The sequence below is a fragment of the Ammodytes marinus genome (assembly GCF_949987685.1).
Source record: "Ammodytes marinus genome assembly, chromosome: 22".
NCBI lineage: Eukaryota > Metazoa > Chordata > Actinopteri > Uranoscopiformes > Ammodytidae > Ammodytes > Ammodytes marinus.
In genome coordinates this window covers 22,679,208-22,699,604 of record NC_137226.1, presented here as the reverse complement: position 1 = coordinate 22,699,604, position 20,397 = coordinate 22,679,208, and the positions used below count along the sequence as shown (strand labels likewise).

The following is a 20,397-nucleotide window of genomic DNA, read 5'->3' as shown; positions in this document are numbered from 1 at the left end:
GACACACAGGCGACGGCAAGATGGCAACACCCTATATTCAGAATAAAGAGGGTGGGCACTGTCTTGTCGCATGGACCTAGATTTTTTGAGCAACTGTTTGCAATGGAAAGGATCAAGGCCTTCTAACTGGATACCAGTGATTTTCGCAAGAGAATTTTTGTCCTTGGTAGTGAGGTTACCGTACCAGCATATGATAGAGAAGGAGATGACAGAATGAATGTAAGCACTGTAAAACAATTTCAACAGGCTTTTGTCAACATTAAATCTAGCCAATTTTCTAAGACAGTAGCGGCGTTGCTGGCCTTTCTTGCACAGCATTTCAGTGTTTGCATTAAATTTCAAGTTATTATCAATGATAGTGCCCAGATATTTATAACTGGCAGACAGAAGTCTGTTTTTGAACACAGAGTGTTCCTCACTAAAATCATGCGTTTCAAATCTGACATAAAAATCATTGAGGCTCTGAGCAAGGTGCAGGTCACAGGTATAGTTGGCTAATGAAACCTTTTTCTTTTATCTTTCAGCCCAGTGATGGTTTTCATGCCGTCCCAGGCAGAGCCCAGATTGTTAGTTTTAAGTTGGCTCTCAATTTTTTCCTTGTAGGTCTTTTTGCCAACCCAGACCTCTTTTAATTTATTTTTGCAGACGTCTCAATTCTACTGTATTACCTTCTTTAAAGGCTTTGTTCTTCATATGAAGAAGAGGTCTAAGGGACTTAGATACCCACGGTTTACAGTTAGGATACACTTTGACTGTTTTCTCAGGGATAACAATATTCTCACAGTACACAGACCAGCTAGTAACAACATCCGTCAGTTCATTGATGTCAGCAGAGGACTCGGTGAACATGTCCCAATCTGTGGCTTCAAAAAGGCCACGGAGAGTCTCACATGCGTTATTATCGTTCCAGTTCTTAATGCGGATGCTCTGCACTTTGCCCCTTTTAAGTGCAGTGCGGTAAACAGGAAAAAGATGTACACAGTTATGGTCGGAGGACCCCAGGGGCGGGAGGGGTACTGATTTGTATGCGTCTGTACCCCTCCGGCCCCTGGGGGAGGGGTACAGACGCATTTTTTTTTTTTTTTTTTTAGTTTTTTTTTCTCCAGATATTCATCTGCGCCCCCCCTGCCATAACTCCGCGCCCCCCTTCCCTACCTCCAGCCATCTCTAAGAGTTTTCCAAAATGGAGTGGAAGAGAAATAGCAATAAGAAAAAAAAAATATTAGTTTATTCAAAAATAAAAGTCTTCAACAATAATTTTTACAATTCCGAGACACATATCAAAAGCAATATTAAAGATTGTAGTTATAATAGTTATTTTTAGGTATTATTTTTTATAGTTGACAGATTTGTTTAGAAAACAAGAAGATGTACTTTGACTTAAAGGTTCAGTAAATGGTCAGTTTAGCTAACTTCCTGTCACTGACTGTAGTTAGCAATCCCCTCCCTCGTCCCCACGTCACCACATTAATGCACTGTGGTCTTCAAACAGCGAGTTATCTAGCATCATCTCAAATAAGTAAGTGTGATAAAACATGATAAAAACCATCAAAACAGACATTGGGAAGGATTTTTACCTGCTCCGCCATTGTAGGCACATAAACATTCACCAATCTATCGCTCTGCGCGTGCACCGGCAGTGAGACGGGTGCCGGTTTGTAGCGTTCTCTCTTGTGATTGGATATCAGTTTCGGGATCCCCGAAAAGTTTATTTGCCGATTACATGCAGAGCGGGTGACTGAGGGGCACTTTACGCCGTGAAAATGTTACAGTTTTCCCATTTTTGGTTTTAAAAAAAAAACCCTGTTCAGACACAATTTATTTGACATCTTGGTAACGCTTTATATTAAGGTTCTTGTTATAAGCCTTAGTTAATAGGTAATAAGGACCTTATAAGATGCTTATTAACATCAGTTTTTGTTAATAAGACTATATTTAAGTGTTAATAATAACACAATAAACATGTTTACTGTGTGATTATAAGACTTTTATAAGCACTTATGAGAAACTTCTTAACTATTTATTGATTGCTTAATAGCATTAACCTCTTAAGCCCTAGGCCTCTGGCTCAGGATTCCGTTCGAAAATGACATGCCCATAATGAATAGAGTATATCTCTGCAACTACATGGTCTATATGAATAATCTTGGTATCATAATAAAGGTAACACTTGTGAGATTGCTGAAAAGGTGTAAGCATTAGTCTAGATGTTACTGGGTCAGAGTAAATGAAGATGGAACACAGCATAAATGAAATATTTCATTTCCGCCTAACAGAACTGTACACTTTAGTGAGTGAATATCCCCTTTGAATCATGCAGTTGCAGCCCAAATCCTCCAGTAAATAATAGCATGCAATCTGAACAATACCTGTGCCAAGATTGATGCTAATAAAGTAAAGCAGAGCAAAGTTAGAGAGGTTTTAGTAGAGAAATCTTTCAGGCGGAAATTAGCCATTTGGGCACACCCATTTAAATACTGTTCTAAAAACTGTTTTGGCTTTGTTTTGAAAAATAAACCACACCTAATATACATTTTCCCATTCAAAGAACACCATACAAAGTAACTAAGGTTTATCTCCAACTGGAGCAGATTTAATAATAATAATAATAATAATAATAATAATAATAATAATAATAATAATAATATATAATATATAATAAAATAATAACAGTAATACTAATAATACACATATTATTACATTTATAATACAATAATAATAGTAATACTAATACTACATATATAAATATACATCTTTATATATACAAATTAGAACAAAAAGAACAATACAATTGTTATAACAGTAACAATGAAACTAAACTACACAAGTAAAAACACGCTGCAAAAAACTCTGAATGTCAGCTATATTTACACTACTAAAACAAACTGGCAAGAACTCCAAACATCAAATATATTTACACTAATGTAAGTCATGCCATTGCTGGAAGCAGTTCTTTTTAGATGTGAAGCAAAGAGGGACCTGGCATTGCCTGCAGTAAACTGGTGTCTTCACCCTCGGCAAGCCAGCATCCTGGCACAACCTGCAGTACCTCCTGGACTGTGTGGCATTGCTCCCATAATACATTGGCATGCAGGTGAGTTGTGGTGGTGGTGGTGGCGGTGGTGGTGGTGGTGCTGAGCCTTCAGCAAACTCCACCATCTCTGCAGCAAGCTGCTCCCTGAAGGTCTTTTGGGTGTGTGGCGTTGTCATGGTGGGCTCATTCCTTATCTTGAACAGCTCCTTGTGGAGAAGGAAACTGTTCACCACAGCAATGTCCACAAAGTGATAAAAGAAAGTTTTGTACCATTTCATGGTCTTGTGGCTGACACTGTAGTACCCGATCAGAGCATCTGACAGATCCACACCACCCATGTTCTGATTGTAGTCAGCTACAGCGTCTGGAACAGGTATGGCCTTGGTCTGCCACACACCAGCCTCTTTCACTTGCCGTTTCACCGTCCGTCCACTGAAGGCTTCATGCACTGTAGAGCACATGTTCACTTCCCGGGTGTCCATCCACTTCACGAACAGGAGTTTTTCGTTCCTTATCCACCGCAGATCTCCCCTCTCAGCCTTTTTGGGTAAGTCATTACCCTCAGCCTGTGGAAAACCAATTCGATTCTTCCTTATGGTCCCACAGCAGCCAATGTTTTTTTTTGACAGATCCAGAAAGAGGGCAGGGCTTGTGTAGAAATTATCTACATACAGTGTGTAGCCCCCACCGAGCAGAGGAAATGGCAGAAGGTCCATCACTGAAGAGTAGCTCAGACCCTGGCCTGTTGTGAACGCACTTTTACCACAGTACACAAAAAAGTTCCAGGTATACGCTATTGCGGAGTCTGCAAGTACAAACAGTTTGTACCCCCACTTTGTCGGCTTGTCTTTCATGTACTGCTTCATGCTGATGCGGGCCTTGGATGCCACCATTCTTTCATCAATGGAGATGTTCTTATTTGGCTGGAAATTTGCTTGGCAGGCAGTCACGATGTCAGTGTACAGGGGCTTGATTTTGAAGAGTCTGTCATATTCAGCCGTGTTCCTCTTGCGCTCATTCTCTTCATCCTCTCTTGGGTTGCTCAGGTGCAGCGACCACAAGATGGCTTCAAAGCGGTCCCGGGGCATCTTTTCACTGGGGAAGGCAAAGTTATATGGCCACTGCTTTCTCCAGTAATCCGCTCGATGGTGCACATTCACAAGGCCAGAGAAAATAATAATGGCCATGAAAACATAAAAATCGCTCACCGTCAGAGCTCTCCAAATAAACTTTTTTCCAGCCTGTAATCTCTTGACAGCGTTGGCATTGGTGTTGTCAATGATGCTACGGACTACAGTGGCGCTAAAAAAAAGCTGGAAGAGTGAAAGGGGGGACCATGAGGCCTTGGTGTCAAATGTGGGGCCAGGGATCCTGGCTGGCATGAATCTGAGTGGGTCCGGTCTTTTGTCTTTCTCCGCTTTGTTGTGCCAGCTCATTTCTTCCTCCTTCCCTCTGGAAGTAGCAGACCCAACTCGAGCACGCTTTGGATTTGCCGATTTCCTTTTTTTAGGTTGTGTTACTTCAGGTGAATCTGAGTCGGATGAGGATGGCAATGGCTGAGGAAGGGGAGCTGAAGCACGTCGAGTGGAGCGGCCTCGCAGTGGCTGAGAGATGGGAGTAGGCCTACATGCTGATGATGGCCCTGGCTGTGGCTGAGGGGGTGGGGCAGATGCCGTTGCAAAAGCACCTCTTTGCTCATCATCATCATCATCATCATCATCATCACTGTGGAAGAAAAACAAATATATTAATTCACTCATCTAAAATGTGACTCCAAACAGAAAACACTATGTTGAGGTTAACAAGCCCTGTAATTTGGAATTCAACAAACAAGTCTGAACGAGTTTGAGTGTGTGTAGCCTATTTATTTACTAAATTAATTTAAGGATAGGTCTACTAATAATCTATCTATCTATCTATCTATCTATCTATCTATCTATCTATCTATCTATCTATCTATCTATCTATCTATCTATCTATCTATCCATCCATCCATCCATCCATCCATCCATCCATCCATCCATCTATCCATCCATCTCCAGTTTTATAAATGTAGATCGGTAATTTGACACCAAATCAATAAGTAATCAATAATCCATCCATCCATCCATATCCAGTTTTATAAATGTAGATGTAATTTGACACCAAATCAATAAGTAATCAATAAAAAAACAGAGATTACATACCTTTGCGGTGATGGAATTTGGTAATCTGAATCGCTGCTGTGGTCCGGATCCAGTTCTCGCCGCAGTAGGTCCTCCTCCTCCGACGATGAGTCCACAGGAATAAGCCGGGCGCCGCTATCATTTTCAAGTATTGCAAGTACCTCCGAAACTGAAAACCATTTGTTTCTATTCCTGTCTGCCATTATTTGTGTGGTGGCAAAATGTCAAGAAAACCCAAAAAAGTGTCTACTATCTCAAAAGTCAAAAACCGCTGTTAGTGTTTTGTTGTGGAGCTGTCAATTTTCGCGGGGCGGTCACTCGCGACGTCTTCATTCAATCCATTGGTCAATGTGGATCCGTCAGAGCCAATAGGGTCGAGGTACAGTCCCCCAGAAACACCACAACAACACTTATCCGCCAATCACAAGGAGGCAACACTGTGTTCATATGATTGCTGTTTGTATAGGCTACTATCTATGTTTGTATCGTTAGCATGATTATGAAGTAGCATAATCGCTAGCGCCGATTTTTCGGACATGAGCCGTTAGCGTCTTTTTTTCTACCTACTCACTTAGTTGCTTGGTGTCAGACTTGTGTTTCGATTAGGTGAAAATGGATATCATGAGCTTTTAGCCGAGCTTCTTTCCGTTAAGTGGGTGTGCTTTATGACATGTTGCTACATGGTTAGCATTCCCGTATTAGTGTATGTTGTGAAAAGCGCAGCTGCCCCCGGTACCGGGGGCTCTCGGGCGGAAGAGGTTAATGAAAGTCTCATGAGTTTCTGATAGCTGTTAATAAAAGCGTTACAAACCCATGTATTGAGTCTTACTAACTTACCTATTATGTCATAGTTAAACCTTTACTAAGGATTGTTTGTTGCTTTATGAAGGTGAACACACCTTTATTATTTGTTTATTAGCAGTTAACTATGTTCTAAGAACGATGCTTATTAAGGTTAATAAGTCCTTTATTAAACAGGTAATAATGCATTTCTATGCTCTAAGAACAATTCTTATTAAGGTTAATATGTCCTTTATTAAACAGGTAATAATGCATTTTGAAGGTACCTGATCTAAAGCGAGAACAATGCTTATTAAGGCCAATAAGTCCTTTATTAAACAGGTAATAATGCATTTTGAAGGTACCTGATCTAAGGCGAGAACAATGCTTATTAAGGCCAATAAGACCTTTATTAAACAGGTAATAATGCATTTTGAAGGTACTGGATCTAAAGGGAGAACAATGCTTATTAAGGCCAATAAGTCCTTTATTAAACAGGTAATAATGCCTTTTGAAGGTACCTGATCTAAAGCGAGAACAATGTTTATTAAGGTTAATAAGTCCTTTATTAAACAGGTAATAATGCATTTTGAAGGTACTGGATCTAAAGCGAGAACAATGCTTATTAAGGTTAATAAATCCTTTAACATACACTTTTTAACAGTTAATAAGTACTATATCTTGTCAAGGTGGATACAATGTGAATTAAAAAAAACTACATGTAAATACAATGTTACAGAGGTGAAGCACAGAAGCACTTACTTTTAAAGAAAAAAAAACACTTAACAACTGTGCAATTGTAAACAAGTTTGTTTGTTTCCCAGAACTTTCATGAACAACATTTTACTAAATGTAAAAAAATAAATACCTTAGTAAAATAAAAATGCTGCCTGACATCAATTCAAGTGTCCAATGATGAAGACTATTAATTTAAAATATTAAATGAATAAGAACAACAAAACAATTAAACGAGTAGAGCAAAAAAAACTTCCATCAAACAATAATAAAAAAAAAACTCTGTTGTAGGTAAAACAATATAAAACGACGTGGGGTTGTATGAGTTGCTTCTGCATATTGAATCTGTAACCTTATGGAGATGGCAATCCTCACTAGAGGAATTTGGGCGAGACGTTGCTGTATCAGAAGTCAGCATTATACTGTTGCAGATAGGACAAGCAGAAAACCACATAGAACTATATAGATGCTAACCCAGTGGTTCTCAAACTTGTTTTGTCATTCCCCACTTTGGAGGTGGGAATATTTTCAAGTCCCACCGTTCCCCGATTGTGTCAACAAGATATTAAGAAAATTGGTCAGTCTTAAGTTTAAAATGTATTGAAATAAAATCAAGTAATACAATTCAAAAATAGATCATTAAAAAAAAAAGCCTTCTTCTGCTGGCCCCCTCTGCAACAGTATAATGCTGACTTCTGTTATACTTCCTCTTCCTCTTCCCATCGTCTGAGGAGGAGTCAGAGGAGTCAGACGACAACGGACTTGAGCCCCAGGGGAAGGTTGAGTCAGGCTGGTCTTTCTTGTTACTGTATAAAGACAACACAAAGAAACATTGATCACAATTAGACAGATAGCAGACAGGTTATACTAAGCATTTAAGCGATTTGGACATGGAATCTGCAAAAAGGGGTGCAGTATCAAAGTAAATTTAGTCTGTAATGGTGACAATTGTTGGAAAAAAGTAAATATTTTCTTTCATTCAGATAGTTGTCCCTTCAAGAAATCTCTCTCCGTTGTCAGGTCTTTTATTTTTACATCCTGGCATTCTAATTTATACCTGGCCAGCTCATGTTTATATTTCTGTAGACCCAGTTTGGCAGTTAGGACAATTTGGGCAGCATCTGGGTCAGCACAGAAATAACCATTCAGCATTACTTTGCCCCTTCCTGACAAGCTAGCATGACACAACTGTTAATAGATACGTTTGGTTGCAATTTTTATGATAGTGTAAGCTAAACGTTAGCTCAAAAAAGAAGCTCACCAAAGCTTCTGAAAGAAAGTAATGTAAGCTAGGCAAACAACTAAGCAAGCTAGAACCAGCTAACGTTACTATAGCATTACATTCTTAAACTTACCAGAAGAGTCATCCTCCAGTTCGGACCTCACCCTCTTATTTTTCAGAGACCTGGTTTGGGGTGCTGACCGTGCTGACGACTCCGACATGTTCTCCTTACTTTCGTGAAACACTTTGTCAAGCATGGCCGTCAAGCTGGCGTCAAGCCATCAGCGACTTGCATACACGGAACTTCCGGTTTTACAACTACCTTCAAAATAAAAGCCCTTTAAGGATCTGATTTGAGGCACAAAACCGATCATACGAGTCATATTCATCATAGATTGTGAAAAATATACTACGTTCTCGGCAGTGTTAATTTTGGCAGCAAATTCTGATTTAGTCTTAGTCTAAGACCCTGTTTCCACCTGGCATTAATATGTGGTTTTTAGGATCCGATCGCGCTAACTACAGGTGGAAACACGCTCAATGCGCATTGAATGCGCATTGAAATTATCCACATTCGGAGGTGGTTTGAGACCACTTATCCACATACCCATTAACAGTGGAAACGCGTATGTGTATCTCATACACATTAGGCCCCGCCCACTCAACTGCGGCGAGTGACTGGGCGGAAACGGGTACTCATTCACGCGACAATTCACGTCATAAAAGCGCACCGTTGCAGGTAAACAGACAACCGAATAACAGAAAACATTGAAGATGGAGTGTATAAGCGGAAATGATTTCCATACTGCGCGGGGAATTCGAATCCGGATCGCAAACGCGCATAGAAGACGCATTGTTAAGGCCAGGTGTGAACAAGCATATTACATTTACATATAACGATCGGATTCCTCAGAACCACATATTAATGCCAGGTGGAAACAGGGTCTTAGTCTTTTGAATATCACACCATTTAGTCTTAGTCCTATTCTAGTCATCTAAAATATTTTAGTCTTAGTCTAGTCTAGTCTACTAAATATAAGCAGATTTTAGTTTGACTAAATCTACAGCGGACTTCGTCAACTAAGTGTTTTTCTTAATTGAATGGTATTAAGGTTTGAATATGCAATACAGACACAGATTTAATGGTTGTAATACAAAACATGTATTCTATTTCATTAGTAATAATCTCACATAAAATCAGTGTACCTGACTGGATAGGGGGGAGGGGGGGCTTTAAGAGCCTGTGCACGGGGGCCCATTATCTCATGATCTGTCTATGAACCAACTGGATTCCACAATCTTTTTTCTTTTTGCGGGGAGCATGCACAAGCATTATTTATAAAATAAAGAAAATATTTTAAAAAAGTGGGGGGCCCCACACTAGGTCTTGAAACGGGCCCCGAGATCGCTAAGGCCGCCTCTGGGCAGCAGCACGCAGTTGAGGTGCTGATAAATTTGAGCAACTGCGCCTTCCTTTAAGCATCACTGCTGCCGCTGTGTGTGTTCGGACTTCTTTTGCATCAAAGCCTTTAAGATAATACAATTAGAGGTTTTAATTGAACGCTGTCCATGCGTCGGAGTTGATTGTAACTTAAAAACAGAAACTAACGGACGGAGGCGGCAGTTTCACATGGCTCTGTGTACTCAAACTCGAGACAGAGCCTACTACAAACAGATCGCGGAACTTAGCCGTTCCCCTAGACATCGTTAACGGGCAGGATATCCCTGACTATAATTTTTGTCCATCATACCGCAGAGTTTTTCAGCACAGCGGCTCACTCCACCCGCTCACACCTGCGCGGTCTCCCGTCGATTTTCACCGACACAGGGTTGAATTCGCTGCTTTGCACTGATTGGATTTCTTCCCAACTTGTCCCACAAAAAGAGTAGTTCTGATTGGATCTCTTCTCCATTCGTCCCGCCCTAACAGTTTCGTCTAGTTCCTATTCGTAGACTATAGTGTCAGTTAAATTAGTCTCAGTCTTCGTAATCACATCTGCCTTTTTATTTAGTTTTTATTTAGTTTACGTCCGTGAAAAAGGTTCGTAGACGAATATTTTTCGTCATAGTCTTAGTCTACGAAATTAACACTGGTTCTCGGGGCATCTCATTTTAACACTCACTCAACATGTGTGCGCACACATAGAGGTGAAAGAATCACTTCAGAGCAAAAACAAATATATTATGCACTCATTATGCTAGATGCCAAAAGACAACATTTTGGAAAGAGGGATGAAAATCAGTGACTTTAGCCAACTAAGATATGGCGCTGCAAACCAAACTCAGAAAACTCATTTTTGAAGGTACTTCAACAAGAAAAACATTAAAGCTAATCAAATACCTTCACCGCTCTAACATTGTATTTACATGTCGTTTTTCTAATTCTCATTGTATCCTCCTTAACAAGATATAGTACTTATTAACTGTTATTAAGTGTTTAATAAAGGACTTATTAACCTTAATAAGCATTGTTCATAGAGCATAGTTAACTGTTATTAATTGATTAATAAAGATGTGTTTACCTTCATAAAGCAACAAACAATGCTTAGTAAAGGTTTAACAATGACATAATAGGCAAGTTAGTAAGACTCAATAAATAGGTTTGTAACGCTTTTATTAACAGCTATCAGAAACTCATTAGACTTTTATTAATGATATTAAGCGATCAATTAATAGTTAAGAAGTGTCTTATAAGTGCTTATAAAATTATTATAATCACACTGTCAACATGTTTATTATGTTATTATTAACACTTATATATAGTCTTATTAACACAAATTAATGTTAATAAGCCTCTAATAAGGTCCTTATTACCTATTTACTAAGGCTTATAACAAGAACCTTAATATAAAGCGTTACCGACATCTTCACTCGTACACATGTTTTAATATTAGTAAAAAAATAAGTGTTGTAAGGAAAGGGGCGAGTGGATTATGAATCCTTTGGATACCGCCTCCCGTTTGTGTCTGGCTACATCACCTCATCGACATCACATGCAATGCCATCCTTTGAGAAGCAACAGCAAAAATATTCCTGATATCCAGTCTAAATGTCTTACAGTTTTTGCCTAATGCTTAAACACTAATAGTGGTTGCTATGCCCAAAGCATCACAACCTCTAACTTTGGTGACCATGCCCTAAACACAAGCACCAACCCTACAAACACAATAAGTGCTTTGCGCTGTTTGAAATTCTGCAACACACTTCTTGCAAAACATTACACACAGTGTTTTACATAAGACACATTGGTCAAAAATGAAATCACCTGCAATCCTTGGTTTCCCAAGGACACATCTATTTAAAATACAAAACACAACTAAAATTGGAAAAACACACAGACTCACACACATGAAAAATAAAAAATAAAGCTAATATAATACCAATCAGTGTGAGCCTTAGCATTACAAATAGACTTCAGGTAAGCTCAGCTCCTTTGTGAGACAGTAAGAGTCAGGGGAAGAGGACAAGAGAGAGCGGCAGGAGGACGAGGACAAAGAAGGCAACAGACGGAGACATGGTCACTATGGTGGACCATGTTATAGATCATTGCCTAACAATATAGGAGGCTGGTCTGAGATTCCAGCCCAACAACACAATAGCTCCATAATTAGGACATTTTGACTGATATCAGGAATATTTTTGCTGTTACTTCTCAAAGGATGACATTGCATGTGATGTCGATGAGGCGATGTGGCCAGACGCAAACGGGAGGCGGTATCCAAAGGATTCATAATCCACTCGCCCCATTCCTTACAACACTTCTTTTTTTGTACTGTAATTGTTTCAGAGTTCATAGTGACACACTGAATTGCTTGTTGAACTGTGATCCAACCTATTTATTGTGTTTTTTTCTTTTGTTGGCCAAAACCATGAAATTGCGATATAAACTTGTTTTCTTTTCTAATTGAAAATATAGTGGATCAATCTTTCCAAAAAATTCTGCAAAAGGTTGGATGCAAGGCGATATTTCCCCCGTTGCTTGGCAAGGGAGGACATTGCCTGTGACGTGGATGAGGTGATGTGGCCAGATGCCAACAGGAGACAAGATCCATAGCCTAAATGTCTTCCAATCATTCCCCTACAACACTATGTTTTGTAGAACATTCTAGTTGTACCATTTATTTTTTTACTTTTGCAAAAACCTGAAATGGCAAAATAAAATAAAAAATCTGAAGCGTTTACATTTTGTTTTCATGTGTCTAGATGAACTGTAGTGGATCAATCTTTCACAAAAAATATCTGTATGAGACTTTTTATGTCAAAAACCATCCAAAGTACTGAATACAGCTGTGTTTTGCATAAAGCCCATCTGTGTGTTGTTGCTGCTAGGAAAGAGTAATTCAAAAGTGCATGTGTGTATTGTTTTGATGCTAAAACAGTTTTGAAATGGGATTGTTAGGTTTTGTTTCAAGAGTTTAATTTTTGCCGTATAAGTTAAAAGTTTATCTACATGTGCTCTGTCCTATTCGGCCTGTGTGTTAAGTTTTGACACAGTGGGCCAAAGTCTGCAACATGTGTGTAAGCATTCGGCAAAAACTGTAATTATGGAGCTATTGTGTTGTTGGGCTGGAATCTCAGACCAGCCTCCTATATTGTTAGGCCATGATCTATAACATGGTCCACTAGTGACCCTGTCTCCGTCTGTTGTCTCCTTTGTCATCATCCTCCTGCCGCTCTCTTTTGTCCTCTTCCCCTGACTCTTATGCCTCGTTTCCACCGAGTAGAGCGGGTCGGATCGGAGCGGTTCGGTTCGGTCCGGGTAGTTTGGCTTTTCATTTGAAAAAAGTTGGGTAGGGTACGGTTTAAGCGCACCTAACCGCTCTGAGCCGCTCCAGATCTCAGTACTCCTCCGTAGGGGTACTAGCTGCCTGAAAGCGGACCGAAAATGCGGAGCTACACACTGCCGTCATTTGATTGGTTGGTCGAAAGAATCATTTCCGCCATGTGTATTCATCTCAGCAAGAGTGAAGAGAGTCTGTGTTTTGGTGAAAATGTCAGCACAGCACTGTTTATTGTTTGGTGTTTTTCCTCGTCATTAATAATCAGTTGGTTTAGTTACGTGTCCCACTGCTACGTAGCTGCCGCAGCCAGCACTGTTTGCTCACTGAGTTGCACCGAGCCGTCTCTGTGTTTACGCCATAGCCTAGATAGTTTTAGGCTAAATACACGCTCACAACACGGGGGGAATAAATAAAGAAGCGGCTGGTTTGACCAAGCAAAAACGAGAGACCGCTGGCTTGACCACAGTTGGTCGAAAGAATCATTTCCGCCGTGTGTAGTCACCTCGGCTAGAGTGAAGAGAGTCTTGTTTTGGCGAAAATGTGAGCGCGGCACTGTTTATTGTGTGGTGTTTTTCCTCGTCATTAAAATAATCAGTTGGCTACACTGTGTCCCACTGCTACGATGTCACGTAGCCAGCGCTGTTCGCTCACTGTTTATCAGTTGCACCGAGCAGTCTCTGTGCTCACAACAACACGGGGGGAATAAATAAAGAAGTGGCTGGTTTGACCAAGCAAAAACGAGAGACCGCTGGCTTGACCACAGTTGTTCCACAACCCTATAGTTTGACCCATATTCTGGCGGCGGATATCGCAGTCCAGCCTAAACCCCGCCCTACCAGTAACGGTAGGGTCATAAACCCCGCCCTACCAGTAAAGGTAGGGTCCGCGGTGGAAACAACACCGAGATTCTTAAAAGTGAGCTGTCCCGCTCTGAGCCGCTCCGATCCGACCCGCTCTACTCGGTGGAAATGAGGCACTACTGTCTCACAAAGGAACTGAGCTCACCTGAGGTCTATTTGTAATGCTAAGGCTCACACTGATTGGTATTATATTAGCTTTATTTTTTATTTTTTATGTGTGTGAATCTGTGTGCTTTTCCAATTTTAGTTGTGTTTTGTATTTTAAATAGATGTGTTTTCCAAAGGATTGCAGGTGATTTCCTTTTTGACCAATGTGTCTTATGTAAAAACAGTGTGTAGTGTTTTGCAAAAAGTGTGTTGGAGAATTTCAAACACAGTGCAAAGCACTTATTGTGTTTGTAGGGTTGGTGCTTGTGTTTAGGGCATGGTCACCAAAGTTAGAGGTTGTGATGCTTTGGGCCTAGCAACCACTATTAGTGTGTAAGCATTAGGCAAAAACTTTAAACCAGCTCAGGAGGGACACTCGTTAAGGGGAAGGGTCTAAAAACACGCTGCATGTTTGGAAGAGTGCAAATGGAAAGTATTCACAGCGCTTCACTTTTTCCACATTTTGTTATGTTACAGCCTGGAATAACGCTGGATTACATGATTTTCTCTCTCATAATTCTATACATTATAGCCCATAATGACAGCTTTTAAAAAGTTTGTTTCAGATTTTTTCAAATTTATTAAAAACAAACAAACAAAGGAATACATTTTACATAAGTATTCACAGCCTTTGTGATCAAGCTCAAAATTTTAGCTCAGGTCCATTCTGTTTCCACAGCTTAATTGTAGTCCTCCTGTGGTAAATTCAGTTGTTTGGATATGATTTGGAAAGGCACACACCTGTATATGTAAGGTTAACAGTGCATGTCAGACCACAATACAAGCATGAAGTTGAAGGAATTGTCTGTAAACCTCCGAGACAGGATTGTCTCAAGGCACAGATCTGGGGAAGGGTACAGAAAAGTTTCTGCTGCTTTAAGGTGGATTCATACCTCTGGATCCGGACGAAATTTGTCCGTCCGTACTAAACGTTGTATCCGGTTCTACCCTTCATAGCTCCGTCCAGTTTCAGCGTTGTTATGGATCCTACGCAATACATTGACTAGAGGGCAGTGTTGTGTCGCAAACTACCGGCATCGACAATCGCTAAAGGCCAGGACACACCGGGCCGATAATCGGGCATCGGACGTCGTCGGAGAGTCTGGAGGGGGCGGGGACATGAGTCTGTTTGGTGTGTAAGGTGACGTCGGCCGTCGTGGATGTCGCCGGCCTTCTTTTCAGCCGATTCAACATGTTCAATCGGCGCCGGCCAGTCTTTCAGCCGGAGCAATCTGATTGGTGGAGGGCTCGCCCGTCTCTGCTCTGCCACGGCAGCGGAGCAGATATTAGTTTCACTTTTGTCAAACATGATTTAGGAAGCTATCGATAGAATCTGAGAATGTTCGGATTTTCATGTAGGCTAAACACAATCAGCACACAGCATTAGATTGTCCTTGCATGACGTTTTCACATGTTTTTAGATATAGTCGAGGTAGTTTGGGCAAGGAGCGGCCACGTGTGTGTGTGTGTGTGTGTGTCTGCAGCATGCATTCTCTCCGTTATAATGACAGCCTATGTTATGACAACACCCTACTTAATGTCATCCCGCGCAAACGCAGAGTGTAGAGCAAGTCAGTAGTCAGCCCGGTGTGTTCTTCGCACTTTTTTGACCGCGTCGGGGAAAATGAAGCTTACTGAATCGGCAGACTCCATTTTCTGGGGACGGTCGGTAGTCGGCCCGGGGTGTCCTGGCCTTAAAGCTCACATATTATGCACTTTGCTGTCAATTTTATATGGTCTAAGTAGTCCCTAATACTTTTTTTTTAGATGTTTGCTGAAAAACCCGTTCAGATCATTTATTGTAGCAAGCCTCTATACCCTGATTGTCCTCTGGTCTCAGAATGACCTATATTTGTGCGATCTGGCTGGCCCCTCCCACCTCTCTGCCGGGCTTTCTTTATATGCCCATGGGGCTCTCCCACCATCTCTGCCGTGCTCTCGCGATACTAGAGAGACACTGCGTGACTGCGAACACAGTGTTTACCCGGCCGGAGCTAAGCCATACTTTGAGAACAGTTTGACATGACCTGACATGATTAAAACCAGTGAAAACAGTAGCTTCAAAGTTTGATTTCTACAGGAATATCTTCCCATCCTTTGTCATGTTAAAAACGAGTCATTTTCAGACTGCTGTGGGGAATATAAACAGCGTGTTATGAGCAAAACTTGGTGCTACAACCGAAGCTACATGGGCGCTAACGCTAAAAATAAGACTCAGACGATAAAATAAAATAAAAATACCACTAAAATCAGTGAAAAAAATATCTTCAAAGTTGACTTCCACACTATTAAGTTCCAATCCTTTGTCCTGTTAAAAACGAGGCATTTCCAGTCTGGTGTGGGTAATAGAATTATGTTTTTATGAGCAAAAGCTGAATGCTTGTCCCAAAGCTAAATAGCTATACACCAGTCAGGCAAAAATACCAATAAAAACATTCCTTTCAGTTTCACTGTTTGCAAAAACCCACAAGTAGCTTCCTATCCGTTGTGTTATTAAAAACGAGGCATAGACTGCTGTGGATAAGATAAATTAGTGGAGTATGAGCAAAAGCATTCTGTGTTGGTGTATGTAACATTCAGGCTGTAGGCTACTATGGGCATCTTGTCGCTTAGCGGGGAAAGCAACATGGCTGTCGCTCGAAACATTTTCAAGAGGAGATCTCATGGGATCTCGGCCACGGGATCTCGGGGCCGTGGACCAATAAGAAATGGGGGGGTGGGGTTATCATAGACTTTTTTTTTTTTTTTTTTTTTTTATCACAGGCTACTGCACGGTGGAAATTTCTGGTTACTAATGTGGGGGGAAGCATCGGAAGCATGGACATATATAGAAAATATGGGGATGTGGCTGTGCAGTTTATGACATCATAAACCGCGAGAATTATGAACGGAGTATATTGGGGGGAGGGGTGGGGTTTTCAGAGAGGGGGAGAGTGAGAAAAGGAGAGATTGTTATTTTTTTTGATATTTTGGCAGTCTCTAGGCACACCGTGGCCGCATGGATATGTTAGAACACATTTAAAAAGTGCATTTAGCATTATATGTGACCTTTAAAAGGTTGTTTTCGTCTCTCACAGTGACCTCTAACATTTAAAGGCCTTTGCTCAGCAAACTCTGGTGTATACAGGCCATTTAAATCCACTTCAAAACCAGGCATCGTTCATCACCTGGACAATACCATCCCTACAGTGAAGCATGGTGGTGGCAGCATCATGCTGTGGGGATAGTTTTCAGCGGCAGGAACTGGGACACTTGTCAGGATTGAGGGAAAGATGAATGCAGCAATGTACAGAAACATGGAAGAAAACCTGCTTCAGAGTGCTCTTGACCACAGACTGGGGCGACGGTTCATCTTTCAACAGGAAAACAACCCTAATCGGACAGCCAAGGTATCGAAGGAGTGGCTTCAAGACAACTTTGTGAATGTCCTAGAGTGGCCCAGCCAGAGCCAAGACTTGAATCCCATTGAACGTCTCTGGAGGGATCTAAAAATGGCTGTGCACTGACGCTCCCAATCCAACCTGATGGAGCTTGAGAGGTTCTGTAAAGAGGAATGGGCAAAACTGGCCAAAGATAGGTGTGGCAAGCTTGTGGCTTCATATTGCTGCCAAACGTGCCACAACAAAGTATTGACCAAAGGCTGTTAATACTTATGTACATATATTATATTTTTGTTTTTTTATTTATAATAATTTGGCCAATATCTCAAACAAACTTTTTTAAAGTTTTCATTATGGAGTTTTATGTGTAGAATTTATAGGGAAAAAAATAATTTAATCCAGCGTTATTCTAGGCGGTAACATAACGAAATGTGAAAAACCAATTCTCATCTCCTTTCTTCTTTATTATTACATTTCATAACACCAGGCTACTTTGATAAAATCAATTCATGATAAGCCTTGAACGAAAAAATATTGATTTATAAAAAAAAATAAAACTCACTCCTACGCGTTTATGTCCGCATTTATATTTTTGTCAAACATTTAGTCAATTCTCATTTTTTATTTGATCAACTTCCTGGTTTTATCCACACTCCCTGAAAATGCGCTTTGAAAGGATTTTCTATACAATATTCCCTTTGTCAAATGTAGTCGAAAAATAGTCAATTAATTGTTTTTAAGTAAAGACAACTTATTACCTTATTTTTTTTTTCATAAAAAGTCTACGCTTATCACTTATACTTATCTTACACTTATCATTGTAGTTATATGTAAATACCCATGGGTCAGTGCTTTTTCTGTATTAAGAAAATAAAAAATAATCCTTTGTTTTTTCGGTTTCTCTAGGTTCCATTGTAAGGTGTTTGTACATAAAGTACCACTACTCCTCGGCTACAATACCCAAAAACCTCTCCTACAACATCACCAAGACAATACGGCAGGACGAATGGCACTCCCTCCGTAAGTCTGCTACACTCTCCTCTTTATTTCAAGACAACATATTATTCTACTTGTGTAAAAATGCCTGAATCAATTTTGTGTTTATATTGTAATTAAAATCTTTCAAAGAACAGAGAAACATTCAGATTGTAACTTTATCAAAACAAATCAGTTTTATTTGTAAAGCCCAATATCACAATAGACATTTGCCCCAGTGAGTTTGACTTTAATTAACAAAAATGAAAAAAAGGTAAAGAGAGAGGAAGGACGGGCAGACATAAAATAGATTTCCGGTGTACGGAACAGACAAACAGAAAAATGACAAACGAATACAATCAATGACAACATTTTTACATGCAGATAAAACAAAATAGTATGAATGCAAGAAGACTTGAGATGCTGCCAGAGAGGGGACCTGATCCAGAGACAGACAACCAATGAGTCAAGCTAGGTGAGGGGAGAGAGAGAGAGAGAGAGAGAGAAAGACAGTGTTTGAGAGAGAGATGGAGAGAAAACTACAGAGACAGATAGAGAGTGATAGGAAGACAGATAACAAGAGAGACATAGAGAGAAAAGAGAGTGAGAGGGAGAGAGAGTGAGATGGAGAAAGAGAGAGGGCAATATTTGAAGACAGATAGAGAGAGATGGAAACAGAAAGAGTATTTTGCTGCAGAGAGTAAACTAGCACCTTTACAAGGACAAACACATCTTGATGTATTACATTTAATGGTGAATATTATATACAAGAAGACACCAATGACTTGAAATTCAATGAAGACCATGATCCAACACAAGTTAAAAGAAAGGTGACAAATGGATGCTGGCTGTGGATGGATGACTTTTCTCAACAATGAAAATCAATCAATTGAACTTGTCGGACTTTAAATATTAGTAGCATTCTAGATTCAACAGTGAGATGTTTTCTTCTCTGACACTCCATCATGTCAAGCATTCTTTTCTTCAGCTGTATCAACAGACAGTTTCTATTCAGCTCACTAACATACTGTACATATATCTTACAGTACACTGTAGGGCTTGGCAATGCAGGCAAGTGTTGTCATCAAATATTTCATATTAGTTTATACCAAATATACTGTCAGTAGATCTGGGGCCTCATTTATAACGGTGTGCGTAGAAACCATCCTAAAACATTGCGTCCGCACAAAGCCAAAAATGTGCTGCGCAAAAATAAAATCGGATTTATAAAACTGTGCGGCGCACAGTTGCACGCAATCTCCCCTTTATAAATACACACCTGCAATGAATTGTGCGCGGAAGATCTCCTCCCCGTGTCCTCCCACTTCACCTCCCAGTTTTAACCCACAATCTACCATACTTGGTCAATGCTTGACAGCTCCTAAATATGGCGACACTCTTAATAAGCACGGCATTTTGACTGACACGAGGAGAAAAGGGAGGCAACCGGCTGCAAAGAAAGCGACTGGGAAGGAAGAAAGCCCGTGACATGCATGTGCTGCAGTTACTGGCACACAAACACACATTCATGCGTGCGCACTTATCGCATATCATGATTGGCACATTCATTACAGTCTTTGTAAAGCCGTTTCGCCCAACTTTGTACTGTATGAAATATCACGTTTTAGCATACCTAGTAGCCTACTGTATGTAGGCCTATATAAAATGTGTTGTGAAAGTGAAAATAATGCATTGTAGTTTATTCCAGAGCATTGTTTCCCTCACGTGAGATCCATACATTTCAAACAACGTCATCTTGTAGTTAAAACTACCAGGGTGAATTGCTATAGGAAAGAGATGCATGTAATGATTTGCTAAATTCATAACATGATTTTATCTTATGAAATATACAGTTTTAAATACATTTGTTGGCTTTAACTTTGTAAAAAACTTATTTAACACACCGCCTAAAATATAGACTTGCTCTCCCGCTGGCCACTCACGGAAACACCTCCCGACGTATATTATTATAGAGTAGCGCTATATAAGATTCAATTAAAAGATATAACCAAAACATGTAAAGACCTACTTGATAAGTAAATCAACCAACATCATAACTGCATTCAATATACTACAGTGGCCTATATTCACAACTATAGGTACGCTCATACATATAATTGATTAAATATATTGGGTGCCAAGCATTTCACAGTAATATGTGTGTGTTTTTCTGATGACTGAGCTTTATTTCATGGCATTGCCATTGAGTGTCGCTGATTCCCCGAGTTGTGAAAACCTTGCGTGAGCTCTACGCATGGTCGAAAGTTGGCGTGGGAATACGCACACTTCTCTGCAAATAATTTCTTTATAAATACCAA

General features: G+C 40.2%; 1 protein-coding gene across 1 annotated transcript in view; it reads left to right on the top strand.

The window, feature by feature from the left end:
• tmem178bb (transmembrane protein 178Bb) overlaps positions 1 to 20,397 on the top strand; it is a gene marked incomplete at both ends in the record, with an annotated part of 133,896 nt that overhangs the window by 33,685 nt on the left and 79,814 nt on the right. The window contains one exon of the mRNA XM_080051387.1: positions 18,011 to 18,124. Coding sequence (XP_079907513.1) covers positions 18,011 to 18,124 — 114 coding nt within the window. The remainder of the gene's footprint in view (positions 1 to 18,010; positions 18,125 to 20,397) is intronic.